At 34.4% G+C, this 27,667-nt stretch overlaps 1 protein-coding gene across 2 annotated transcripts in view; it reads left to right on the top strand.

Moving 5' to 3' along the window:
• Window positions 1-16,612, top strand: part of LOC141455326 (uncharacterized) — a 172,021-nt gene extending 155,409 nt beyond the window's left edge. For both annotated transcript variants that reach the window (XR_012459200.1, XM_074130274.1), the window contains exon 3: window positions 16,259-16,612. Coding sequence is in view for 1 of the 2 variants with exons in the window: in XM_074130274.1 (XP_073986375.1) it covers window positions 16,259-16,522 (264 nt within the window). In the remaining variant the exon portion in view is untranslated. The remainder of the gene's footprint in view (window positions 1-16,258) is intronic.
• The last annotated feature ends 11,055 nt before the right edge of the window (window positions 16,613-27,667 follow it).

Below are 27,667 nucleotides of genomic sequence, written 5' to 3'. Positions count from 1 at the left end.
GATTAGTCTCTACCAGTAGAAGCATTTTGGGCGAACCGGATATGAAACTGACTCAGCTAAGCACCAATCAAGAAGGAAATAAGGTAAGTAATGAGTAAATTTACACAAATGTGACGAACAAAAGTAGAAATGCGTACCATTTTAAATATGGAATACCAAAGTACGGATTTGGGACCCTTTTACGTTATTGTGGAAAATACTAATAAGGGGATTTCGAGGGTGCACCCAATGTCAGTTGGAAAATTACTAAACGAAAAACACGTAGACATTTCCAAAAATATCGACGGAATTAAAAAGCTTGGCATAAATAGATTGAGAGTAAAGATGAACAATGGTGTATTATCTGCCAATTGATTATTGAGTTCCGGAATTCTAAAGGGAAAGGGTTTCAAAGTCTACATACCCAGATATTTATTGCAGAGAAGGGGTGTAGATACGGATCAAACAGAAGAGGAGATAAAGGAAGTGGTAAGGGGTCCATTAGGGGTTGAATACCAATAGAAATCAGAAGATTAAAGCGAAAAGTCATAGACAGGGATATGAAAGAGACAAAATGCGTTCCCACTCAGTCGGTTTTGTTCTCGGTTAGGGGGCAGCAGTTACCACAATACGTGTATATACATTACGTAAGATGCGAAGTGCACAATTACATTCAAAATGTCATACAATGCAGACAGTGTTTAAGATTTGGTCACTTTAAAGACCAAAGTAAAGGGAATGTAAGATGTGGGAAATGTGGGAATAATCGTGAAGCATCTCAATGTAAAGATAAACACACCTAAATGTGAGAATTGCGGCAGTGCTACTGCCATTTGGCAACAAAAGTGAATATGTGTCCCCAATATAAGAAAGAGAAAACTTTAAAGCAATTAATGGGCGAGAAGAATATCTAATACCTGGACGCAAAAATAAATTTAATTTTTTTTTCTAATCGAAGAAAATTTGATGTATGTTAAAAAATTATTTAGCGTTTATTACTCTGCGTAAAGAAAAATCAAACAGAAAGTGCAGCTTCTGTCGTTGAAGAAGATCAAAGCAACATCACAAAGCTGGATCTACTGAATACTCGCTGTTCCCATAAAGATAGAACTTAAAACCGAAAGAGAACTTTTGGGTCAGTGTGTTTTAAATATAACTGCATTGCATCATTTCCGTTTTCAAATTATTATTTTTTTATTTCTTTTGATGGGGAATAGGACCAGAAATTTAAAAATATGTAGAACTAGTGAAAGTTAAAAATTCTTAGTTGAAACTCAAATATGATAAATATGCTCCTAACTACTGCTGCGCTAAAATAATTAATAGTTAATCTTGGGCAGTAAATGGATTAAGATGAAATTCTCTCTTAGCTAAAATTATTAGAGAGGTAATATATCAAAATTTCAAGAGCTACCTTAGTTAATTGAGGCAGATTTAATTTAATATGCACAACTAGCGGTGCTGACAGCGATCGGGCATAATATTTGTGGGCCAAGAAATTAGGAATACACAAGCATTTTATTTTTTTCATTTTCACAAATCATAATTTCTTAAATCTCTACTACTATAATTTCTTAAATAACCGCTTAAATCTTCGTTCATTTTAGGCTAACAATAATTCCGATAGATGAAATCTCTCTCGCTCAGAAATAGATATAAAAGTCAGTAATTAACTTCTGAAAGAACTTTAAAGAAATTGCCTGATCTAAGAATGAATCCTTGCACTTCCTTTATATTAAAAAGAGATGTTCCTCATTATTATATTGCTCAACGAAGTTAGTGCATGTGTACACGATGTTTAAAGAGAAATCATTGTTGCTATTTTTGGAAAATAGTTAATAAATTAAAAATGAGCTTATAAAAATAGTTATTTTCACAATGAAAAACTATTTATTAGTATACAGCTTGCACATTCTACTAGCAGCCATTGCAAACCAATAGTCTGCTTAGATATGGTCAGGGAGCCATGATGTGAATTATGGCAGATTGTGTTTAAATGAGAACTGGTTTCCCTTACATTGTTAAATAAACACAAGTAGCTGAAGATGAATTATACTCTTCTCATTAACATCATTATCCTAATATAATATCCAATCCAACCAGTAGTGAACGATTCGGATAGAAACCTTATGGCCAAACTTCCTAAAGTCATTTAAAGCAACTATCTGACAAGAGATCTTGAAACTTATCCTTACCACAAGCTAGCAACTTCAAGATTCTTCAGCAATGCTTCCAAGCCTGTTCTTGCAAAGATGAAATTGAAATTTTATTCAAACTTTAATCTATTTTTCTTATTTAAAGCACGCATCAAAAGAAAACTGAAATAATTTTCACTGTGAATTGAAACCTTTCACTTTTACAAATAAATAACCATCGCAAGAGAGAAACATGTTTGACTTTTTCACCAAAATTTATTTGTGTTATCTCTCTTCAGCGAGAGTGAGAGAGCATGAAAGGGAATGACAAAGAGAGAGAGATGTCTCTAATAACCATGTTTTTGATCCATTTAGGATACCGAAAAATCTAAAATTTTCAGGCGCCGAGAGCCTTCACAATGCATTTCTCACTTCTGGACAAAGACCTATCTACTTGATTTTTGGGAAATATCGAGGTGCGGTCATCAATGAATACAACTTTTTTGCTGATGCATCAATAAATGCAACTTTTTATTGATGACATCACCTCGATATTCCCCAAAAATCATCCATCAACAACGGTCGAAATAAACCAAAAACCACCTATGATACTACTTACTCGTAGATATGATAACAGTGACATGTAATCTGAGAAAATCACCAGCCACTAAGGTTTAAAGAGGCGCCTTAAAAGTCAAATTCTAAAGGTCGGCTGCTAAACTTTATCAGAGTTTTTTTTTTTTATGCAATCAAAACTGCACTTTGTCAATCCCTGTAAATCAGTTAGCTAGGCAAATTTCAAGGAGAGTAACAAAAATAATAAATTTAAAAAAATTAATTAATTTCTGAAATATTAGGTAATACTTTAGGACAGAACTAAAAAAGTGTGTTGGAAATTACATCAAATATGGACAGTTTACTGACATTTGATGACACATGTCGCCCAGCTGGCTAAAATTTATAAAAGAGAAGGTATATCCTAGCCAAATGCCAGTAATAGCCATTGAACACTGGTGTTTTTGTGTTAAATTCAATTAAAACACATCTGATCATTCAGTTTTTACAGGTTTTGACATGTTTGTATTTTGATACTTTTATCTTTCTTTAAAACCTAGTATTTTAATAAATTTTATATATTTAAATATATAGTCACCATAAACATTCCGATTCAGTAGTAAATAGGTTATTGTTAATGTGCTGCGAACTTACGTCCTGAAATAGGACATATTTATTTGTAAAAGTGGAAAAGTGAACAGTTTTTCAAGAATGAGACACTGACTTGCTCCCTGAAATTTGCAATATACGACGGTCGTTTGAAAAGTCCGTGCAAAAATAAAAACTACTTAATTTTTTGGGGTAAACCTTTTTTATTTTTCAACATAGTCTCCTTTTAGGCTTATACACTTCGTCCAACGCTTCTCTAGTTTGTTGATCCCTTCCGAATAATAGGATTTGTCCAAGTCTGAAAAATAGCCATTCGTTTCTGAAATCACCTCCTCGTTTGAATAAAATCTTTTTCCCGCCAGCCATTTCTTCATTTTGGGGAAAAAATAGTAGTCCGAGGGAGCCAAGTCTGGAGAATAGGGGGGATGTGAAACGAGTTGGAACCCTATTTCCATTAATTTTGCGACCACAACTGCTGTGGGCGTTTTTCTTGCAGCTCGGTTTTCAAACGGTCCAATAACGATGAATAATATGCACCTGTAATAGTTTCACCCTTTCCCAGATAGTCGATGAGGATTATTCCTTGCGAATCCCCAAAAGACAGTCGCCATAATCTTTCCGGCCGAAGGAACGGTCTTCGCCTTTTTTGGCGCAGATTCCCCCTTGGTAACCCATTGTTTAGATTGTTCTTTGGTCTCAGGAGTGTAGTGATGTATCCATGTTTCATCCACATTGACGAAACGACGCTTAAAGTCCTGCGGATTCTTCTAGAACAGCTGCAAACTGTCCTTGCAACACTTCACACGATTTCTGGTCAAGCGTGAGCAATCGCGGCACCCATCTTGCGGATAGCTTTGTCATGTCCAAATGTTGATCAAAATATTATGTACCCGTTCATTCGAGATGCCCACAGCACCAGCAATCTCACGCACCTTCACTCTTCTGTCATCCATCACCATATCGTGGATTTTATCAATGATTTCTGGAGTAGTAACCTCAACAGGGCGTCCAGAACGTTCAGCGTCACTTGTGCCCATATGGCCACTCCGAAAATTTTGAAACCACTTATAAAGTGTTCTAATCGAAGGTGCAGAGTCACCATAATGTTTATCAAGCTTCTCTTTAGTCTCCTGAGTCGTTTTGCCTTTCATAAAGTAGTGTTTAAATCAACACACGAAATTCTTTTTCGTCCATTTTTTGAAAATCACTCGACTTCCTCGATTCAAACGAATGCCAAACACAAAGAAATAGACCGATCTGGCTGAAACTTGGTGTGTGTTCTTCCAAGAGATGCTACTAACTAAACATAACCTCGATACGCGCCAGTAGTGCTATCTCTCTGACTTTGCACGGACTTTTCAAACGACCCTCGTATTTACGAGACACAGTCGCTCATTTTCTGATTGAATGTAAATTTTTCAATAGTTTCAGAACAAAGTACATTGGTCAGTATATTTTGCCTTATAATTATTGTTTTTTAGATCGGTTAGATCTCCTCTTAAATTGTGTAAGTGAAAAACAATTAAAATCTGTTGCTATGTTCATAGAAAAATGTATAATAATAAAAAAGGAACTCCAACGTTGGCTATAATTCTATAATTAGAACTTAGGCTAGACTCCAGCTTTTATAAAAATTGTATTTTTTTAAAAAAGCAAATAAATTGATGTTTATGTCTAATATATTTACAATATTTACAAAAAATAGGAATTTCCTTTTGGTTCTAATTTTACCTGATTTATAGTTTAAAATGGTTGAGAGTATTTTAAATCTTCCATTTAAGGAATGACGCGTAATTTTTTAAACAATTACCTGCCTCGGCTATGACGTCAGTCAATTGGTTCATTGACTACTTCAGCCCTTAAACATATGTTGTTTTACAGTTGTCGAGGGAATTTTTACCTGTCCCATCCCATTAAGATCCCATCCGGCTTGGTTTTGTTACGGAACCTACTTCTTTTTTTTCTTTTAACTGAAGTAGTCACCTTTATGACCTCATTTTGCAACAGTTAGGAAATAAACTCTTGATTTGTTATCAAACTTCTGTTATTGTTAATTTTAGAATAACTTCCACTCTTGTCATGGTTTTGAAGATTAACTATTGGTCTTCGCGAGTAATTTGAATGTTTAAATTTTGCTTCCGAGCCAGACGCAATTAAATACTCGTAAAACCTTCAACTATCCTTCTTGCTCTGTGGCCTGTGATTTGGATTTCCCACTGACATTAAAATAGGCGAATTTCTTTGGGCATACTTTCATAAAATCTTCCTAAAATTGGAATGTACGAAAGTTTTATTGAAGACTTTGAGGTAAAAAAAAAAAAGTTTTGGTTAAAGTCGAAAACATAATAAAATAAAGAAATAAAATAATAAAACGGAACTAGTGCGTTACATACAATTTGCAGTATATAAAAGCTGTACATGTATAGCTGCATTCTTGTTTGATAAAAGTGGAAAGAAACGACCACAGACTACAGAATATAACTCTAAAAGCGTGGAGTCTTGGAGTCTAGAAGGTGTTCCAGACAAACTATCTTATCTTAAAACGTTTTCATGGTACCAGTTTAGAAAGACCCATATTCTAGTCGTGGTATTCACAACATCGTTCAAAACTTTTATAATCTGTTTTAAAAACTTAAAGAAAGAAATCTCTAAGTACTTTTTGTATCAGTAAAGAGGAGGGGGGGGGCATAAACCAAGAACTTGGAAGTAAACGGACTTCGCTTCTAGCGCAGATTTTTTATTATCTATAAATATAAATAAGCCTTTCCAGTACCTTATTATTAAATTATTCTTTAGTCTGGATGCAAACTAAATTAATGCATAAAAAGTATAGAGACTTAGTTGCATCATAAAAATAGTTTTTACTAAAAAGAATCTCTGCCATAATATTACCCTAATTCCGAAATGCATTGCTTTTTTAATGCAACTTCTGTATTCACCTAACTATTCCTTCTAATGGTGTGTTTACACCAAAAGTGGAACACATATCCTATCTCCGCCACTGCCAACCGCTTCTTCCACTTCGAACAATCCTTAAAAATGTATTATTAGAATGCTTCCTGGGTTGTAAAGATATGTTCATCTAACTAGCGTTCAAGAGGATTCATAATTAGCTGTACTTCCTTTATGTTCCTTTATTTTCATGATGAAATTAGCGACCAAAATTTCTCAAACTAATGAATCTCCACTTTCTTTTTTAAATATGATTCTTCACTTTTTAGAGACTTTCTCGTAAACACCTCCAACAATTTGATTCCCTCATGAAAATCAAAATAATAAGAATGTATACTTTATAATAATGAAAACAATATATTGCGCATGAGAAAGTTAATAATTTCTAATTGTAAAAATTGTTCCAGAAATACTGAGGGTGAATAAGGCTACCCTTAGCCACATTATTCGGGTATGTTGAATAACGGATACAAGATATGCAAGTCGGCTATGGAGTTCTTGTTGAAACTCTGAATTTTGATAGTTCAAAGACCTGCTTTAAATTCATTGATATTGCCACTTTCTTTTAAGAATGGATATATTCATTCTTTCCAGTGGCGGCAAATAGAGGGAGGAATTTTGGCCTAATACTTTAGTAGATTTTCAGCCTGAGCGTGCATGTTCATCTTTGTATTGAGCCGTTTATCTGCAAGTGTGTAGACTATTCCTATGATGAGATCTTCTTAATCTTTTTATCCAAGTGGGTGCCTTCCACTCCGTCTCATCTGGAGAAGCTGGAGATTCTGCATTACAAACAATTGCCATTAAACAGGACTTTCGCGAGCCTCAGCTCTTCTGAACTTCTTCTTCAGAAAAGTAAGTAAGTAAAGTAAAGTAATCGCCTATTTTTTCAGGCGAGGCTTAACGTCCACCTACCAATTAGGTGTCGTGGACGGAGGCGACTAACAAACATACTTTACTGTAAAATTCTTTTATTAACCATTAAATAAAATCCAAGGCCTAAGACCGGGAATCGAACCCAGTACCACAATGCATATTAGCTTTACAGGTCTCGCCTCTTAACCCGCTCGGCTACCGTAGCGCCTCTCTTCAGAAAAGTATTGTCGAATGGTTTAGGGCAATTGCGGTAATCTCTTCTTCAACATTCCAATTCTCGGCACTTCCTATTCTGTTTCTCGAACTGCAAATTCTTATAGTGACTTCTAATCACAATTTACCTGGTTTTATCCCCGATATTTCTCGAGAAACTCTAATGGCCAATTTCTTTCATACAGTTGAAGATGATTTGCTTTTTTTTCTGAGGCGCTGTGTTACTGTGTCGAGTGGACTGCCTGCTCGCAGAATCCGAACAGCTTACGTCACCAGGTTCTCTCCCACTCATGCTGCACAAATCTTTCTAATTCTGTACCTCGGAGGGAAAAGGCACCATGTCACAAAAAGTAAATTTTACAGGGGAGCCAAATGAAGATATTTTTCCAAATTCATTTTTTGTTCCACTTTTCCGGTTGTACTCTTTCCTGTACTTCTCACCATAATTATTACAGTTGGTATGGCCACTTAACCTCCCATATTTTAAAATATTTTATTTTGATCTCCATTGTGAAAAAATTTATGCCCATGTAGTGCCTTTTACCCTTAAGTAATGAAGTATCATAGCGCTTTTTAAATATACATAAATCGCTTAATTGTAAACATAGGACATAGTGCTTTACACCTGTAGAAAGTGCAACAAAAAATTTGTAAAATGATGCCAAAATCTGAAAATCGAAAAAAATGGACATGGTGCCTTTTCCCTCCGAGGTACAGAATTATAGAAATAGATTACATATTCAAATAGGCTGATGCAGTGGGCCATTAAAAAATAAATATAAACTAATTTCAGTAATGTGTTATTTATTAAGATGAATACCGCCTGATTTAAAGTTACGACCCCATGGAAAAAGAGTAAAGTGTCATTGCAGGAATTCCTCTTTATAAATGCAATTAATCATCAAGTTTAAACAATCAAAATTCTAACAGGTAGTTAATTACATTCAAAGCAATAATTAATACATTAAGGAGCCTCCACCGGCTAATTACTCTTACAATTAGCAAAAACTTAAATATTGATACCTAAGTAAACATTTAATATAAAAAAAGAGGGTCACTTTCGTAAATGAGTTGCTACTACTTTATTTAAGTTCAGAAGAGTAAACTTTTTCTCTTTAAATTCACTCCTTTTTTTGTTTTTAACTAAATTTGTCTAAACTTCAGAGATATATGGACCATTAGGGTAAAGCAAACAATTTTTTATTCCATTTCCAAGCTAAAAGTTTTTATCAAGCCTTTTTTTTAAATTAATGTATAATATTGGATGAAGTTTTTGATTTAATTAAACAAGTTTCTTCTTTTTTACAATATTCACACACAAACTAGCGAAGTGTGGCTTCTAGAATCAGTTTTAAAAAGAATTCACTCTGGTAAGAATAAATCTGTTTAGGAACAACTGCGAGATAATATTAATTTATTTGACAAGTGAGTAAAATACTTTTTTCCCCGTTCAGATCAATTACAAGAGCGTTTAAAAATGTTCTTCACACAAGAGTAAAATATAAGCTTCCTTTCGCATCCACATTGAGTTGGTTCCTATCTTATATGGTAAAACTGTATACGGAGTACGACAAAGAAGGATAAGCGTCAGCATATTTATGTACTTCATAAAGGGTTAATTTTAAATTGAATTCCTGTAGTGGATCAGGGCGAGGGCATTGGATAGAATAAATAAAGAAATTGGGTCTGAAGAAAAAAAGGACGTCAACAGAAACATGAACTTTGGAAACAGTGGTTTGAGTTCAGAATTTTGAGTTAAGCTGTCGTGGATACGAACTTTGAAAATACAAAAAGTAGCCGAGGTCAGACAGCGAACTGGCCAGTTATGTTCTCGTGTTCTGGTAGTATATTATTGTAACAAACTGTATTATCATAATTAGTGTAATTAGTTCTGACATATTGTGCCATTTTGAGTTTATATCTACCTCACTATATCATATATTATGCATTTATATAAGATATATTAATATTGATAGAATTCCTACATTGTTATACTCCACTCTGAGTTACAAATTTCTTCACAATCTAGCTTGTGGAGGACCCCAGATAGGAGTGTTAATGCCTCAGAAGAAGTTATTCAGGCATTCTCATATGGTAAACTCAATAAATAATAGAAATTTATTGCAAATCTTCAAATCTCTCTTCCCAAGTTCCTGAAGAATGATACCAGAGTTGACAAAATGTCGAACTGCCTTCAAGAAAAATGGTGCTTCTTGGCTCCAGCTAACCAGTACAACGAGAAGATAATAAGTACCTTTTATTTTTATTTAAAGGCCATAAGTACCTACAGCCTTTTTAGGGCACTGCTAGTCTTCTCTGATTTTACATGTAATAACTTGTTAGCTTACTTTAAATATTACTTATTATTTTTGGGCCGTTTGATGGCTTATTCATTATAACTATATACTCAATGAAAACGCCAATTCAAAATTCAGTGTGCTTACGATATCTCTTGTACAATAGAAATTAGAGAATGTAAAAAAGTTGTTTTTGTTTCAAATTAAATGGTTGGTAAATCTTTTTGGTGATGTTTGTAGATGTGATATTTCAAAGAAAATTGACAGACCATTTTAGGAAAAATACAATGAACTTGATATACCTAATCATCGCTCAGATTTTGGGTATTTCTCTCACCTTGAAATGGTTTTTAGGTATCCCGTAAGAGGTGATCATTTTTTATCACCATTAAGGCAAAGTTTTGTTCCTAGTGTGGTATTAAATAGCTTACGATAAGTATAAGCCGGCCGATATGCGCAAAATTGTTATTCTTACCATACGTACAATCAAACACATTCCATTAGGTAATCTCGAAAGCCCTAAAAACTGGCACACCGAGTCAATAATTTGTGATAATAAGTTAGTTACTCTCCCATCTAAACGAGCTGATAGCCTTCCCACTGAATTAAAAATCTTAACTCAGCCCTAAAGAATTTCGGCAATAAGCAATGCTTTGGGGTTTACGTTTATTACAAGATGTTTGGTTTAATTAAATTACCTAACGCTGTGGAGATCGAGTCATGGGATTTTCAGTTCAGAAACTTATTAATTTGAAATCAAACTTATCAGCACTGGAACAGTTTTAAAAACATCTGCTCTAAAGCTAGCTAATAGAAATATTTTATCTACAAATGGATAGCAAAATTAAAAATAATCGTACAAACTGATTAAAAAAATGGTTGAACAACCAAAACGGTCACTTTTCTTATGGTTATTGGCGGTTTCGTCTTATGGTATTTCTTTTTTGACATATTGTTGAATACATTATGTCACGCAAAATCCCTTTTAGAGAGATCTATCTACAAAATATATATGTTTTCATTAAATTTGGTTCACATAAACGATGGTGACCCTTTTGGTCAGTTTTCTGTAATGGGAGTGTCACAATGGTTTGTATGCTTCGTAAAACAGCGGAAATAATAAATGGCTTGTACACAATTCTCTCGCAACGCCAATATGTTATAACAATAGCATGTGTTTCGTTTATATTGTGTTTAGTTTTTAATCATTATTTATTTTTATATATTTTTTGTACAAAGAAACTGCGTAGAATGTTGATATACTGCATAATTCTGTAAATTTGACCCCATTATTAACGTGATATGTTAGGTAAGGTAAATAAGAATGGACTTCTAAGATGTCCAATGAAAAGAATGACGGAAACTCACTGCAGTTATAGAACTGACAAAATTTGACATTTATTTTAATTATTTAGAATATGCAATAGCATTGACAACATTTGCTTAATTGGTTTGTTAGAAAAGGCAAATGCCATCATACATTTTTGTTCCATTGTCAGGAAGTCGGTTGGCCTTTTGAAAACTGCAATCATTTCGGAGGCTTACCAGGAATGTTGCTGTCATGTAGAAGGACTGAATTGAAGCATCGTCCTTCTCATCCTTCTCCACCAACTGAGGTCACTGTTTGCACTACACTTTCAAGCGAAAATTCAGGATTAAAATGTCCCTTTGGTGCTAGTTAGAAAAGCTGCACTTTGTAGTGGACCTGCCAGCGAAGGCAAAACTATAACGGCTAACGTGACGCATCACATTATTTAGGTTGCAATGATCCTTCTAGAAATATTTATTGATGGTTGGAGGTGTGTTAAGTTAGCCAATTGCTAGTCGGTGGTCGATCAAGATTGAATGATTCGAGGTTTGCTCTGATTCGTCCATGCAGTTCTAAAAAGTGTTTACAATCAGTAGTACGCATATTGGCTCACCCAAATCTATTTTGCAAACAATCCTTCTACGTTTTGAGCAAATTTCTAAACCTTAAAGCCAGAAAGCAACAGATAAGCGATTCTTTAAATGACCTAAATTAGGCATTTCTGAATTGTTTAAAATTAAGTATAAGTATTTAATACCTTTTTTTAAATAATTAATTTATTAGAGAGGTTGGCTAATTCACTTTCATCTTTCAGAAAATTTTAAATTTAGTGAGAAAATAAGAAATTTTAACAAATTATTCTGACAAAAACTTTAATCTATACCTATTATACATTAATTACTTAACTAAATTGTTGGATTCATATATTTAGAATTATTGAAGGCGCGCGATTACTAAAGTATGGGTGGATTTTAAAGTTAAGTTGCTGGGATCGATTCCCGTACTTGGCCTTGGTTTTAATTCAATTTGTTATTACATAAATGTTTTAATTTAGCAATCTCTCTCAGCTGATCGTATTTGGGTATAAAGCGCCTGAAAAATAGGCGTTACTAGATGAATATTCGGAACAGATCCGCATTCAGAAAATCAGAGAGCTCCGTTTCGCCTAATGGGATCTTTCTTCAAAAATAATTGTTTCCTGTTTAAAAAGTAAATAATATAAAAAAAATAAACCTTAAAGAATGAATAGCACGTGACAGGAACTATATATATATATATATATATCTTGAGAAGATCCATTGAGTGAAGAATGTGAGAAGCGATCCTGTTGTTGGAAGGAAACTTGTGCGCAGCCAGCCAGTCCGCAGTAATAGAAGGCATTGTCCACTGAAAGGAAGAAGCCTTTTACTAGAGGGAGTGGCCCTTTCTGTTCCGATACATTTACCATTATATGTATATATACCATGTAGTGTCTGGAGCCTCAGTTTAGGCCCTAGAAGGCAGAGTTATTAACAGAGGCCCGGAACTAGCCATTATCTGCCCTGCCCTTTAGTTGTGCAAAGGAAGGGAAGGAAGCAAAAGGTAGAGCCGTCTACCTCAAGTCCTTAATGATGTGCAGGTAGCAAATAAGTTAGGAGATACGGTCAGAAGGCACAGCATTGTCTTTGAAACGATTACTTTGTCTTTTTAAAAAGGAAACGATCTGAACTTTTTCATTCATATCTTCATAACATTCTAAACATGTTCATAAAGAATAAAAGTAATATCAGTAAATAATTTAGAGTGAAATTGAGCCAATTCAATTTATATAACAATAGAAATCAAATTATTCAAAGTTGACTAAAGGTGTGTTACTATCTGAACCATCCGAACTAATTGAATGATCAACAATTCAGAATCAATTTTATGAAAAACAAGTTCATTTATTGATTATGTAAAAACTGAAAAAATTTAGTCAGTAAAGTGGCAAGTTTGATTGGCTGTTTTTACTTAAAAGTTTATTGCAGGATCCAAAAAAGTAAATTGAATAAGCCATCAGATTTGATGTGTCTGCGGTTTTTTGATTGAGTTATTCTCACTACTCATTTCCGCACATAAGGACCAAAATTAGATTAGATTAGATTCAGCTAGGGCGGCCTCAAAGCCTACGTCACTGCGACCCCTTTGGATCTATTGTGGCTCCCCTCACTCTAAAGCTCACCCTTCAGACCTGTCCTTTTGATCAGACTCTTAATGCTGGAGAGAGATTCTTGGATAAAGCTCACAGGCCTTGGTTTTTCCTCCCTGAGAAGTAACATCCTTAGCCAGACAAGCCCCTCACACTGACACAAAACATGCAGTGCTGTTTCCTCCTCTTCTTGACAGAACCTATCATCTTCCAGGTCCATGCGATGCATGTGTTTTCTGTGCCTGCAATGGCCGGTTAATAGACCTACAATTATCCTTATAGCCCCACGGCCTTTACGGATTAATTCTGCAGTCAGCCTCGGGGAATAGCCTCTAATGAACTACTTCACCTTTCTCTTGAGACCTAGTCTGCACCCATGGCCGCCGCCTTAAGACACTTGGAGACCCCAAAACAGGGCTCCGGGCCAACAAAGTGTCCCACAGAGCCTTCCCGGGCCAATAAATCTGCCACTTCGTTTCCCTTATACCTTGAATGACCAGGCACCCACACTAGAAAGACCTTATTTTGGTCACTAATTTCCTTCAGGGCACCCAGACAGTCCCAAACCAGCCTTGAGTTGACCTATTAGAAACTAATAGCTCGTAGAGCAGCCTGACTATCCGAGAAGATAACGACCTTAGAATTAATAATTCCTCGCCTAACAATCTCGGCAGCACAGAACGTAATTGCAGCTAGCTCAGCTTGAAAAAACGTAGCTAGTTTTCCTAGGCTAACCGAAAAGCTACATTTCGGCTTCGCCCCGTGCACTATCGCTCCCACACCCTCCTTGTAATGACCAAAATGTAAAACACCAATTTTCCGGATTCAGGGAACTCAAAAGGATATTTGCAGAGAACACTCAAAATAAGATCAGAACTCCAATCGATTGGAGGAAGAGAAAAGAAGTAATAATTTATCAGACTGGCAGGCATCATTATGCAAAATGTTTTTTTCAATAATTATTTTTCCGTAAATGAGAAAATGTTTATCGCTAGTCTTAATTACACAATTATCTCGAGATTTTTCTTTTTAATTTGTAAATTAAAAGTTTAAGTAATATTTATTGTATCTAGTTAATAAAAGTAGTTTGCCGTGGCGATGATGCTCGATATAAATAGGACCATTACATCTTGGCTTTTAGTAAGCAGAAAAAATGAGACGGAAGGTTAGCTAGGTAATAAGTGAACAGGGTATGTCACTTGAGTAAAGGGAGCGTTACACAGTAAGTACTAGATGTTGCATACCCATTACCTGGGTACCAACATGCAGTGAGTGTACTTTTACCCATTTTATTACACTAACATGGACACACCACATAAAACAAAGTGCTTGCACAATATACATTTACAAAATAACATAAACACTTGTGTTTCTTTACAAACTTACTTACTGTCGTAGATAGAATGGAGTACCTAACGAAAGAGCCGAATTGTTTCATCTACTTTCTTAGCCTACCTACTTTTTGAACGAACCATCTTTCATGGTCTTATTTGATCGATCTGGTTCTCCTTAATTTCATGGGTTCTTCTAACAAGTCTGATTTCCTATTTCCTGTTATAAGCCATCACGATTGGGGCACCTGAACGAGCTTCATTCTATAACGTGTAGGCCTCCTTTCTAAAAGTAGATTTTTTCGTTTTATATTTAAATTTATTCTGGCCTTCATTATTTCCTTCCTATTCAACCCCTCACCCGCCAAATACAGGTTTATGAAAACGTGTTTTCCATTCAAGAATTACGACAAAAGTTAATTTTTTGGCAATTAAACATTTCTCATTGAAACTATTATCGCCAGTAGAAACCTCTTACATTGTTTCCGGTTTCACGCCATTTTATACACAAGTTTTATGATAATAAACCTTTTTTTCCTTTATAAAGGTTGCTATTTTTATCTGGAATTGCCAAAATGAGTGATTTCACATCAAACTACATAAAACGTTGCAAATATAATCGGCAGTATCAGAATGCAATTACTTTTGTTTAAATATAGCCCAATTTCTTAACCCAGCTACAAATTTACATATTTGTAATCTATTATAAAAATATGAAAAACTAGAAATAATAGTTTACGGTACAATATATTATCCAGAGTAGCTTTATCCAGTAAAATAGATCAAAATTGTTATTTAGAACTTGGCGTTCCCCAAGGTTCCATCCTAGGTCCTATCCTGTTTATCACCTACGTAAATCCTCTACCCAAACCTCCTCATGTCAACCTTGCCATGTACGCTGATGACGTGGCCTTATACACGTCATCTTGGAGAATGGCCACTATCACCAACAGACTTACTCTTGCAATAGACAGGCTCACAAAATTCTGCAGCAAATGGAAAATTAAAATTAACCACGACAAGACAAACGCTATACTCTTCACCAAACGCAGACCCACTCTTAACCGACAAATCAGTTGTAATGGTCCATGGTCCTACCCACGTGAAGTACTTAGGTCTAACTTTAGACAACAAACTGACTTTCACTACGCACGTTCAGGACAAAGTAAACGCAGGCAAACTGGACTACACGACTATTATTTCCTCTTCTCTCAAGTGACTCCAAAGTGAGACTTTGACTAACAAACTACTCCTTTACAAAGAAGTCATTAGGCCGATGTTGCTCTACGCCTGCTCTGCCTGGAGCCCTGGACTTGTAGTAGCAACATCAAGAAAATTCAGATAACCCAGAACAAATTTCTCAGACTGGCAACAGACTCTCCACGACGCACTAGAATTGACTCACTCCACGAGACTGCGTCCATTATTCCCGTACACTCTTTCATCCAAATTCGTCTGCTCAAACTCCTTTCCATCCTAGACTGCCATCCCAATCCACTATGCCGCGACGTAGCCTCCTACGATCCTTTTATAACATACAGACACAGAAGACTAAAACAGATACTCCTCTAACTTTCTACACTAGGTGCAGGTTTTTCCTCCTTTTTCCCTGCATTCCAATCCTCCTCACCTAACTTTTCTCTTACTTCACTTAGCTAAGAAGGTTGAAATGTTTTTATACATTTATACTTCTTTCTTTATTTTATGTATTGTATATATTTATTATAATAAATATTTATTCCTCTTCATCTGTTATTTAGAAGATTATATTAAATTAAAATGCTCATTCATTTATTTTTTTTGTTTCTAAACGTACTAAACGCCATACTGGATAGGGTGGACGAAAGAAGGCTGTGTTGTGGTTTGGACATGTCCTTCGCATGAGCGATACGCGCCTCCCAAAAAAGGCTCTCAGCTGGCAACCTGCTGGCAGACAAAGAAGAGGAAGGCCTATGAATAGCTGGCTCGCGCAGGTAAAGGAACTAATGATAGCGCGAGGTCTATGCGAAAGCGATGCTCAGAATAGAGAAGGGTGGATGCTTGGCGCAAGGAACCTTTGGTTAGGGAAACACCTTGAAAGAAGAAGAAGAAGTTTCTAAAAGTATTTAATATTTGTGCAATATGTTTACACAAAGTTATTTAAGTACTATAACAAAAGAGAAACAACTTTGAAACAATAAAATGCTAAATTTAAAAGGTTAAACTAATAAACAATTCAGTGTTTCAATTTTAAAGTAAAAAAATCTAACTAAGGTTGGCTACAACAGTAACTTGAAAACTACCAGTGGCTATGTGAAATTAGCCAGTGAACCATACACCAGTGGCACATTATCCACAAATATTTTGTAGCCAGAACTTCAGCTTTCATTTATGCAGCTTGATTGATTGATTGATTGCTGATTAGGAAAGTTGATTTCTACTTTGACTCACTGTTGCCCATTTACTCGAATTACACTTTTCTTTGCAAATAAAGCCAAAAAAAAAAGTGTATTTAAATCCAATTCACTTTCTTTTTCTTTTTTTTGTTTTTGTTTATTTCTATTTATTTTCATTTAAAACCCCTAATTTTTTGGTGCCTCCGCACACTGCGCTACTGGCTTTCAGTCCCAGTCAGACAGCTGAAAAATCCATGCTCTCCTTTCCAATAGAGTTCAGTGCAGCATCAATTTGATTAAATTCGTTCACTAATTTATTCCAGAACAAATTATTGTTTAATTTGCAACCAAACAATGTTTTTTATCAGTCAATCGGCCCTGAACTGTTCAATTATTTCACACTTCTTCCAAGAGCTAACTATAGCTAATATTATTCTAATATTCAAACAAGATTAGGATTTCTTTATTAATCTAAAGCTACCAATATTGGCTCTTTTCAATTTTCAATCTTAAAGAAAGATTTGCCCCTTTATTCATCTCAGTAACATTAGATGAATATATCCAAGCTAAACACCCATTGCAATGATACCCGAAACCAGTTTATACAACACACATAAAGCTAGTGTAGTTGCTTACTGCTATAGTTTAGCATCACAAAGGCGAAACGAACATTTGTCCCCATTTCCAGAAAAGCAACAAGACCTTAACTTCCTCACTGTTGGTTTCTGGAAATACAAATAATGTGCAAACACTACTGGCAACACAATTTGTCAACTGTTTAAAATTCATGGAGCTTTATCAAAGGATTTCCTTTTCTATAATTAATTATTAATTAAGTTTACCTCGTTTAGCAGTTAATATTTCTGTTTGTCCAATTTTAACTCAAGCTTCTTACCTGAAACATTAATAATAACAAAATTGAAGAAAATAAGTAAATAAAAAGGATTTTAAAAATCAATTAATCGTTAATTTATGTGAAAAGTAACTGTTAAAGGGCTTGGAAAACTTTAGGAAAGTAGTATTATTTAAATATGAGGCAACCATCTCGGTCATGGACCGTCAGAGGACAGAGTTGGGAATAATTAAGTATCCGGGAATATAAATCGTAATACTACATTCTAATATCATTTCAAACTAGAGCTGCAATGATTTGATGAAATGTCCCAATTTTTTCTATTTATGTGTGTCAAAATAATGTCATTCGTTAGGCATTTATAATGAATAAACTTTTCATCTTATCTCATTTAGTAGCAGGCTAAGAAACTGCTAATAAGTGACATAAATCTTCAATCTCTTATTTTAAACTCTGATTACATGCGATGTTATATTTAAAAGGTTTATAATTTAAATTAAGCAAAGCCCCTCTGAACTTAATTTCCCAAATGATACTATAAACCCATTAAATATAAAATATCTTGTTTGCCTGTTACTTAAATACAATCTAAGAGCCAGACAGAAATGTAACACTTTATAAAACCGTCTTAAAACAGTGTAGCACCAGAAACTAAAAGCAATGTTACTACCGTGGATTTCTCACATATGAATTTTTGCGGTATGTAACAATGCACTGCAGCCTTTAAGAAGTATTTAGGCCTTCCCTTAATGGTAGAAGGCGTGTGTGAGAAATCTCAGGATTAGAGAAGGCTTCTTCAGGAACGCTAAGCCTTAAACCTTCCAGATCAGGTAGGTTTTCCCAGTTACCTGAATATTTCTTAGATATAAGCAAACAGAGGTGTATTTAGTGAGGTACCTTCAACTTTCCACAGGATCTGCAAACGTCATTCTAGAACCAGCTTCTTCAGATGCCCTCCTGTGTTGACAATATAACCCTTAAAGAAATCTATTAGCTTCTGAAATTTATCTTTAATCAGGCCAATGTAAGCCGTATAACTGTTCCGATTTTGCGGTTACCGAGACAGATTTTCTCCCGACTCACATCAAGAAGGCTAATACAGAGAATAGCTCTTCACTTATAATAGTAAGTTTTGATGCGAGAAGTATAAGTGCTAACCATTTCTTCCTAGCATAGCTCACTGGATTAATACAAGCAAAGGCACGACATAGAGTCATCAATTCTAACTTGAATCTCAACACCTTCTTCAATCTAGAGCTTTTAACATCTCTGAATATATCGACTAATATAGCTGTACCATTCGATTCATCGAATCATTCTTATAATAACAAAAAACATTTATAGCTCGGTTAGTGTCGTTATAAGAACATTGTCTAGGGTTAAAAGGCTAGTTTAAATTGGTTTATCTTCACACTAACATACATAGCATATTAATCGCTGTTATCAACATTACACATTATCTATTTCACATATTCTCAATCCCTTTACATTCTCGATTCGTCCCCTTCAAAACAATAAAACTTATTTAATGTCAAAATCCTAAGTAGACCGACAAATTGATGATACTTTGTCTTGTTTATGATAAATATTTATCTTCATTCTCAAAAGTAAATAACAAAAGAGAACAATTGAAAAACTAACGCAGGCATTAAGTAAGTTCAGTGTTTCAATCTAACTACAGTTTTGTGTGGTATTATTCTTATTTTGACTTTTACCCTTTTAAAAGTTAAATAAAAAAATAAATGAAATAAAAGAGAAGAGGACTAATGATCCTTTTTGCCCTAAATTCAAGCCAACATCTGTCTGGGCTGATAAATTACAAGCACTTATTTTTGGCTAGTAAAGCTACAGAAGGCTCCAATGCCATTCTTTTAAACTTTTGTTTAAAAAACTTGTTAATGTCGTTAAACAACTTTACTCCTAAAATACATTTTTTTTTAATCTTCTTATTTAATGTGCGGAAATTGAAAATGAAAAGTGTGTACGAGCTTTTATAAATTAAGTTGTACAAATAATTCTGCATTTCAGGAGCAAGCTAATTGATTACAAAGTGAAACTAAACTCCAATGGATTGGAGAAGTAACCAGTGGTAAAAAAAAAAAAACGTTCTAACGAGATTATTTACTTTGTGAACCTCAAGGAGTAGCGAAAATCTGTCAGAGACTCGATGAAAACTTACAAGAACTTTAGGACAACTTCGTTACATGGAAGAATAAAAGACCAGGTTTTCTTTAGATCGCGGATGAAGGAAATTTTGAGGTCATTGTAAATAGTAAGATGAAAGAAACGAACCAGCGAGGAATTTTATTATTTTCTTAAAGATTTTAATTCTTAAAAACTCTACATTCGCTGACAATTAGAACTTTTGAAGTTACCCACAATTCCAGTAAATAACTCCAAATTGCTCGTAATAATCAGTAGATATAATAAAATTTGCAATTGACCTCTTGATATGCAGAAATGACCCTGTAAAACTAAGGTCTTAAAAATGTAACATTTGTATGATTAAATGTGGCGGTTGACTTGGTAACAGCTAAACCTAATCACTTCAATTTTAGACCACGCCCCTTGGTGTCACTTGTTAAATTAGACCTTTGAAAACGATTTGATTTTCGTTGTTGCAAATATTTACACATATAAAGAGGATATGCTCTTTATTCTAATTTAAATTTAGGAATTTTAAACATTTATAGGAAATGGGAGGAAAATTCAAATTTAATTAAAACATTAAAATTTGTCTGGCAGTTTTGGATGATCAACAGTAAATAAACTGTTTTACTAGACCTTTTTAATTTTATTAACTTCTATTCTAAAGTTGACAAGTAGAAATCGGATCAAGTACATTGCAAAAGTAAAGACTGCGAGTGAGAGTTTAATGCGAAGATTGAAATCTAATTTAAAAAACAAAAAACGACTCACGTAATATTCTGCACATGATTGTTGATCAAAATATATCTCTCCTCATTAGAACGGTGGTTCAAGAGATGGGCTATTAAACTTAATGAAAGCAAGTCTCGAAACATCACCTTCAACTCTTCGTCGCATTACTCTTCCTCCAGTCATCTATAACCTAACACCTCTACCAGTAGTGAACGTTGCCCTTCTACCTTGGGCTTTACTTAGACCGAAGACTTTCTTGGAACCCCCACACAAGACTTAAAAGAACAGAACTGAACAGACGCTATCGACTACTTAAAAGACTCTTAGATGATAGATCAAAACTCTCTCTGGACAACAAAAGACTGATTTATACTTCTACTTTAAAACCCATCTGGGCGTATGGAATAGAGCTGTGGGGTTCAATCAAACGCTTCTATTTCCAAAGGATTCAATCGCTACAATCTAAAATACTTCGAACTATCGTAAACGCTCCATTTTATGTCTCCAACCTGACTATACACATTGACCTTAACATTCATTTTGTCACCCAAGTTGCTAAAACAAGATACAGAAAACTCCATTTCAACCTGCAATCTCATATAAATCCTCTAGCTAAAAATCTTTCTTCTAGAACTCTTCCCGACAAGACGTCTTAAAAGACAGTGGCCTCGTGATCTCCTCTCCAGTGAAGAGAGTGACTAACCATCTAATATTTGGGAGTGTTAGCACTGGGTAACTGCTCCTCTCGTTACTTATCATTTGTTACTAGGTTATCACGTTATCACTGTTACTTATAGCGCTAACGCGCTGATTGTAGCATATAAACGCAAAATAAAAAACAAGTTTTCTTGAATAAAATAGTATACATTCAATATTGTCACTACGACAATAGCATTTTTGAAATAACACCTAATCACCAATGCCAACTAGATTAAATATAAAATTCATCCATTTAGCCATTTTCTCTCAGGAGTGATGTAATTTTTTTGCAACAAACTTACATCAAATAAATTTCGATTTATACGTTGCTAAAAGTAGACAGTGAAGATGTTTTCAGAAATGGTTCTTGTACTTGTTACCTATTTATGTAACGCTAAAATGCGTGAACCGATTTACCTAATGTGATTCATAATAAGATTTAAATCTAATTAAAAAAAAAAACGAAAATAAACAAACTTAATATTTTTCACATGATTGTTGAATGTATCTAAGTTTTGCACATTGCGGAGGCCCTGTGGAAATGACACTACCCAAATAAACGGGGTGATTCAGTTTTTAAAGGAAATAAATGTATTTGATCACATACATAAATTTGTTCATTTAGTTCTCAGTTCACTAATTTCTAATCATATAAATTACTTTTAAAAATAAATTTTGTAAAGCCCACAAGATGGTAAAGTTAAAAGTGAAATTTGGTAACATCACTTTATATAAATACACGATATATTATATAAAACGTCTATTGCTTTCTGAATATATATAAAAAGAGAAGCACCATAAGTTGGCTCAAAATGAAGCGTTATGGTGTGTTCCCATGGCACCCTGCCGAGTGCATTAGTTATGGCCAGGGATTGTGCACCATGCAAAGGAGTACAATGATCTCCTTTCTAATGACAACCAGAAATTGACCATAACCAGTTCTCAGCTACATGTCTACATTCTATAACATAATGTACTCATGTGAGTACATAAAAAAAAACAGTAACAAATAATAATAAAAATAATTATTTTAAATCTTATCTTTAAAAGAAAATGTACGAGAAACTATTTCATATTATAATTTTTTTAAAAAAGAATAATACTATAGTAATAGAATAACTGCAATAATTTTGATTATTACTTACTTCGATGGCTCTACAACTAATGGTGAGTCCTGGCCTCCCTTATGAGCGTCTGCCAACCAGCTCTGTCCTGTGCTGCCGCCCTCCACTCAGAGACTCGCAACAGGCTCCCAGCATCCGCCCTCACACCTCAGCCTCGGCCTACCAGCTCTCCGAGTTCGGAACAAGATCTCATCCAAAGTTTTCCTAGGTATCTCGGACTCGTCCATTCTTGCTAGGTGGCCCGCCCAGCTAAGCCTACTTAATTTAATTATTTTTACTACATCCGCCTCCGCATATAGCTCGCTAAGCTCTCTATTTTTTTCTGATCCTCCAGACCTCTCCATCTTTGACTGGTCCAAATATCCTGCGGAGAATCTTTCTTTCGCAGATTAGTAGCTCCCTCTCATCCTGCTTGCTTATTGTCCAGGTTTGTGATGCATATGTTAATACTGGACGTATAAGAGTCTTATACATCCTGGCTTTGATCTGACGAGATAGGAGTTTGCTTCTCATGTACTTAGCGAGTCCGAAATAGCACCTATTAGCTGCTGCTATTCGTTTCCGTATTTCAGCGGATGCGCCGTACGTAAGGATCCGAGGTACGTAAACTCTTTCACCTTCTCAAACCTAGATGCAGACATCCGCACCAGGGGGCCCACCTCCATCTCCAGCAAACATGTTCTTTGTCTTTGCCTCGTTTATTACAAGGCCCATGCGAGACGCAGCTCTTTGCAAATTCTGGAAGGCTTCCATTAACGAATTAAGAGATCTGCTATTATCTCGATATCATCCACATATCCTAACAGCTGTACGGACTTGGTAAATATCGTGCCTGTAGTCTGAATGCCAATTTTGATTATTACAAAAATATAAATTCAAATCACTTGGTGATAAACTTTAATGGCTAGTTAGACCTCAAATAGACATATCTTTAGCTTCTGTTACCAATAAACTAAGGGAAGTTAAATGGTTTTACTCCGCAAAGAAGTGTTTCTTATTTCAATTTCTTTAAAACAAAGAAGTCCAAATATCGGTGAAGAAGCTTTTTTTTAGAATCTTCTTGTAATGGATTTATTCTGCCAATAATTTGGACATCTTGTGCTTTTGCTTGAAATAATTTGTACTAGAGACCTTCACAAACAATTTTCAAACTAACTATGCCATTTTGTTTGTTCGCTAATTTTTAATGGCAATTTATTTGTAATAGTTTTGTGATAGCGAATCTAATAAATACCTACTACTGACTTGTCTGATTTTGACGGAACAAATATTGAAGATGTGAAATACACTGAACATGCATACAGTTCTATTCATATAACAAGCTACCAAAGTTACTGCAATCATTTTTACCTCCATAAGCTTCTTGAGACTGAAGCTGTGGAAGTATTTGGTGCCTTTGGTGGCCGAAGATTGGTTTTCAACATCAATCTTAAAAATTTCCTCTTCAAAATAAATAATTATACTTTTTGTCTCTACCTTTAGCGAATGATTGTATCTCCAACTATGCCTACAACATCCTATTTTAGAAACTTAATTTCACCATCTGTTTCAGTTTATTTTAAAAATGAATATAAACGGAATGTCCCCCTTTTTTCTGCGAATCTACAGACGCCACTAACGAACGTGTAGTATCTTATTTCCGGCCTCAATGTTGTGTTTAATTTTTCTTTTCTTTCAACTCTAAATGACTATATTAAGTTACCGAAAATTCCATCATTTATTTATAAGTTCCCATTTCCTTACCCGCGGGCCACTTTTTTTTCCACTTCTTTTAATGTAACAGGATATTGTTTAGAAGTGATTAAATAAATAAGAAAACATCCTCTGCTTTAAACCTAATTTTGTCATTGTTTAAGATGGTATTGTATAGACTCTATACAAACAATGATAACAACTCTATACTATAGAGCTTCCTTAGACCTAAAATTACTTCAATAACATTTCTATTTTTGAAGCTCAAATAAATTTACAATTTGAGTTTCTGTTAGAATTTTATTATTGTAACATTGATCTATTGATTCATTCAAAGCAAATAAATAATTTACATCCGAAATAGTTATTTTAGTAATTGCCTAAGTCACTTCTTTCTTTAATTAAGCAACTAATTAATAAAATTATTGAATATTTTTTAATTTTCCATCGACATGAATAAATAATTTATTTAAATCTAGGTAATAATTCATCCGTTCCTCATTTATAACCATTTTTGGTTATACTAAAGTCATTCTGAGTTATTTGGTAAGAAGATTTCGTTTCTAATTTTACCTTTGTCTTAGTCGAGCTCATTTTATTTGAAATTAGAGACTTATTAAAGTGAAATATTCAACACCGAATTCTTCAAATTCGTCTTCTTCCTCTTCCAATGTTCCTTTCTTAGTTTCTAAATTATTCCAAAATTTAATTCATCATTTTTTTTTGTAAGACCAGGAATAATATTAAAATGTTTACAAAATATTACTTCAATAAAGTATCCATAATTCTAGCAATTAAGTAATAAAACTTGTAATATGTTTGTCGAAAAGGATATTGCTCGAGTAAGGTTATAGATGTATAACCTGCTGGTATCTAGACCACAGATATTAATATCATCTAGCTATTTCCTTCTTCCTCTTTAGGTTAAAGCATTCCTTTACATCAGTTATAAATTCACCTTGCTGGCTGAATATTTTAATAAAAGGTAAATTTTGCCAACTAATAACTAACTAAGGTAAATTAGTTCAATGATATATAGTTGTATCCCAATCAAGGAAACGTTGCATGAACCAGGATAAGGGCCGTGCCCCAATTCCCATATTTTCTCATCCACTCCCAACAATCTGCGTACATTCTTCTACTCTGTAACATCGCTAAAGTGTCAATGCGTTATCGATACCAACTGATCCACCCTTGAGAAAAAGGAGAGGAGCTTGGTGCCTTCTCTGTGTGAAAGAAGCCTTCAAAGTGTGGCGTCCAAGGTGGTCTGTTCTAAGGACGTTCTTCTATTTACATCTTATGTAATCCTAACTGCATTCACTCTAATTACTCCCTCCTGTGTATGAAATTCAAAGACGCGTTTCCCAAGCCTTCGTCTCGCTTTTTCACAGCGGATACTCTTACCGAACCAGAAACAGCTCTTCTAATCTTCGGCAGACGATGCTGAGTTTCTCCCTTCTCATAGTTATCCTCCCACGCTCCAAACTCGCCTCATTTTATTAAATGTGATGACACAAATAAATTGAAAATCCAATTCAGTGAGGTAAAGATCCATAAAACTTAATTGCCAAAGTCTGATTAATTTCCCACCTAATTTTCTACAATTCAATTTTATACCATCCACCAACGAAGGCCGTCAACTTTAGTTCCTTAATTTACTACAAATTAAATTAGTATCCGAAATTTCATAACACAATCGGGAATAAAACAAAAAAAAAAAGAAGTGCCACATTGACGCCTCATCTACAAAAAATACTCTTTAACATCGGAATCAATATTTCATTACACAACAAACGACTAATATGTAAATCCATTTGATAAAAAGTCACAGAAGGATCTAACAAAGTTTTCCATTTAGAGGGAAAACAAATCTAATATCATCCAGCTAGACTGGAACCAGGGACCTCCCACGCCGTCGTTACTAACTACACAATCCATCAGATGTCAGTAATCCAAAAGGGTGTCCAAAGAAGATCCTAATAGCAGTTGACAATCCTGGGTTCTTGGCCTTCTGAGTCTAGGGGTTACCAATTGGTCTAATTCTTCTTTCTTCCAATTTACTGATAATGATTATTTTAACTCAGTAAAAATAAATTAATTGGGTAACATTAGTTAACTCTAAATTCCAATCTGTTAATGAGTGAGAGGATTTTTTAATTTGTTTCTGTTCAGGAATTATTGCGAATTTACTTCTTAACTTAACTTGACTTTTGATTGGCGTAAACTCAGGTTGAGTGACAAATTAATTATAAATTGAATTAAAATAGGTATTTTAATAAAAGGTAAATATATTCTATTGCAAATGTTATATCTTTAAAGTTTAAAATTATTTTAGGTTATTTGTAACTACAATATATATTAAAAAATAAAAATAAATTGTAAATCTTCCAAACTACGAACGAAGAATTTATAAAAGTCCTACTTTCAGCTAAAGATAAAAAAAGAAAAAAAGAATTACAGCTATTGTAAGAGAAAAAGTACAAGAAAGGAACAGGTAAAGAAGAATCGGGGTAAATTGTCCGGTGAACTGTGTGATAAATGGCAGGCTAAGCCGTAGATTCATCGTAAGAAGTAATCCTAGTGAAGGCGGAGATGTTTGGAAGAGTTTTGTTCGAGAAGGATTAGAAAGAAAGGAATAGTAGGCGTGAGGTAGCAAGAAGGAACAGTTTGGAATTAGGAAAAGAGGACGAACCGATGAACTTCGCGACTAGCCTTGAATTATAATCATCAAGTGCTATGTCGTCACTAGGTAGTGATTAGTGCATCAAGAATTGAGCTGCAATATTATAATTTTTACTTGAAACAATTTTAAAAATGCAAGTGCTGTTTCAAGTATTGCAATGAGGATAGTCATCAGGTAAAATTATTAAGAGTATTCTAGAAAACTTTGTTTAATGAACCCAGGAAGTTAATTACTCAAAATATTGGAATGTATTGTATTTTGCAAATACTGAAAAAACTTCCCTTTCTTTCGTTGACTTTATTCACCACGGTACGCATCTTTCTCCTACTCCAACCCCTGTAAATCATTCACGCATAAGTATGTAAGAAATTTTATAAGAAGAATAAAATTCTCTTATCAATTTCATGAATCTGATAATTGATCAGACAGAAAAATGAAAAAGCATATGTTTATGACGAATGAGATTAACGATATTAACTAACTCGCGAATCTAACCAACATATCCAACTGTTTTTACTTCTTGTACAGTTCCACAAAGAACGTTGCATTGCCTCCACTAACGGACAATCCTATGACTCATGGATAGGAGAGTAGAATCTTCCACTTCATCTTGACAATTGGCGTACGCACTATCAATGCAAGAGATATTCTGCAAAATTTATTCTGTTTCTATTTTATTAATTTAGGTCGAAATGGATAAAAAAAATTTGACTTCGTTTATTTTTATCGTGCTTTGAGTTAAATTTTTTTTTCGTACCTCCATACTCTTACATCATTCCTTATCCAGTGAACATGTTCATCATGAAACTTGATTGGTGCTAGAGAAGCGAATCAGAAGTTGTGCTTTTCAGTCACAGATTGTTCTTGCTGACTTCTTAGGTAGGGAAGCTCAAAGTGCTGTGAAATTTCAGAATGTAAATTTACTATTGTACTAGGCC

This window comes from Rhodnius prolixus, unplaced genomic scaffold (assembly GCF_049639745.1).
Source record: "Rhodnius prolixus isolate KJV_2025 unplaced genomic scaffold, Rpr scaffold_4, whole genome shotgun sequence".
NCBI lineage: Eukaryota > Metazoa > Arthropoda > Insecta > Hemiptera > Reduviidae > Rhodnius > Rhodnius prolixus.
The sequence above is the reverse complement of the archived record's forward strand: the minus strand, read 5'-3'. Positions and strand labels throughout refer to the sequence as shown.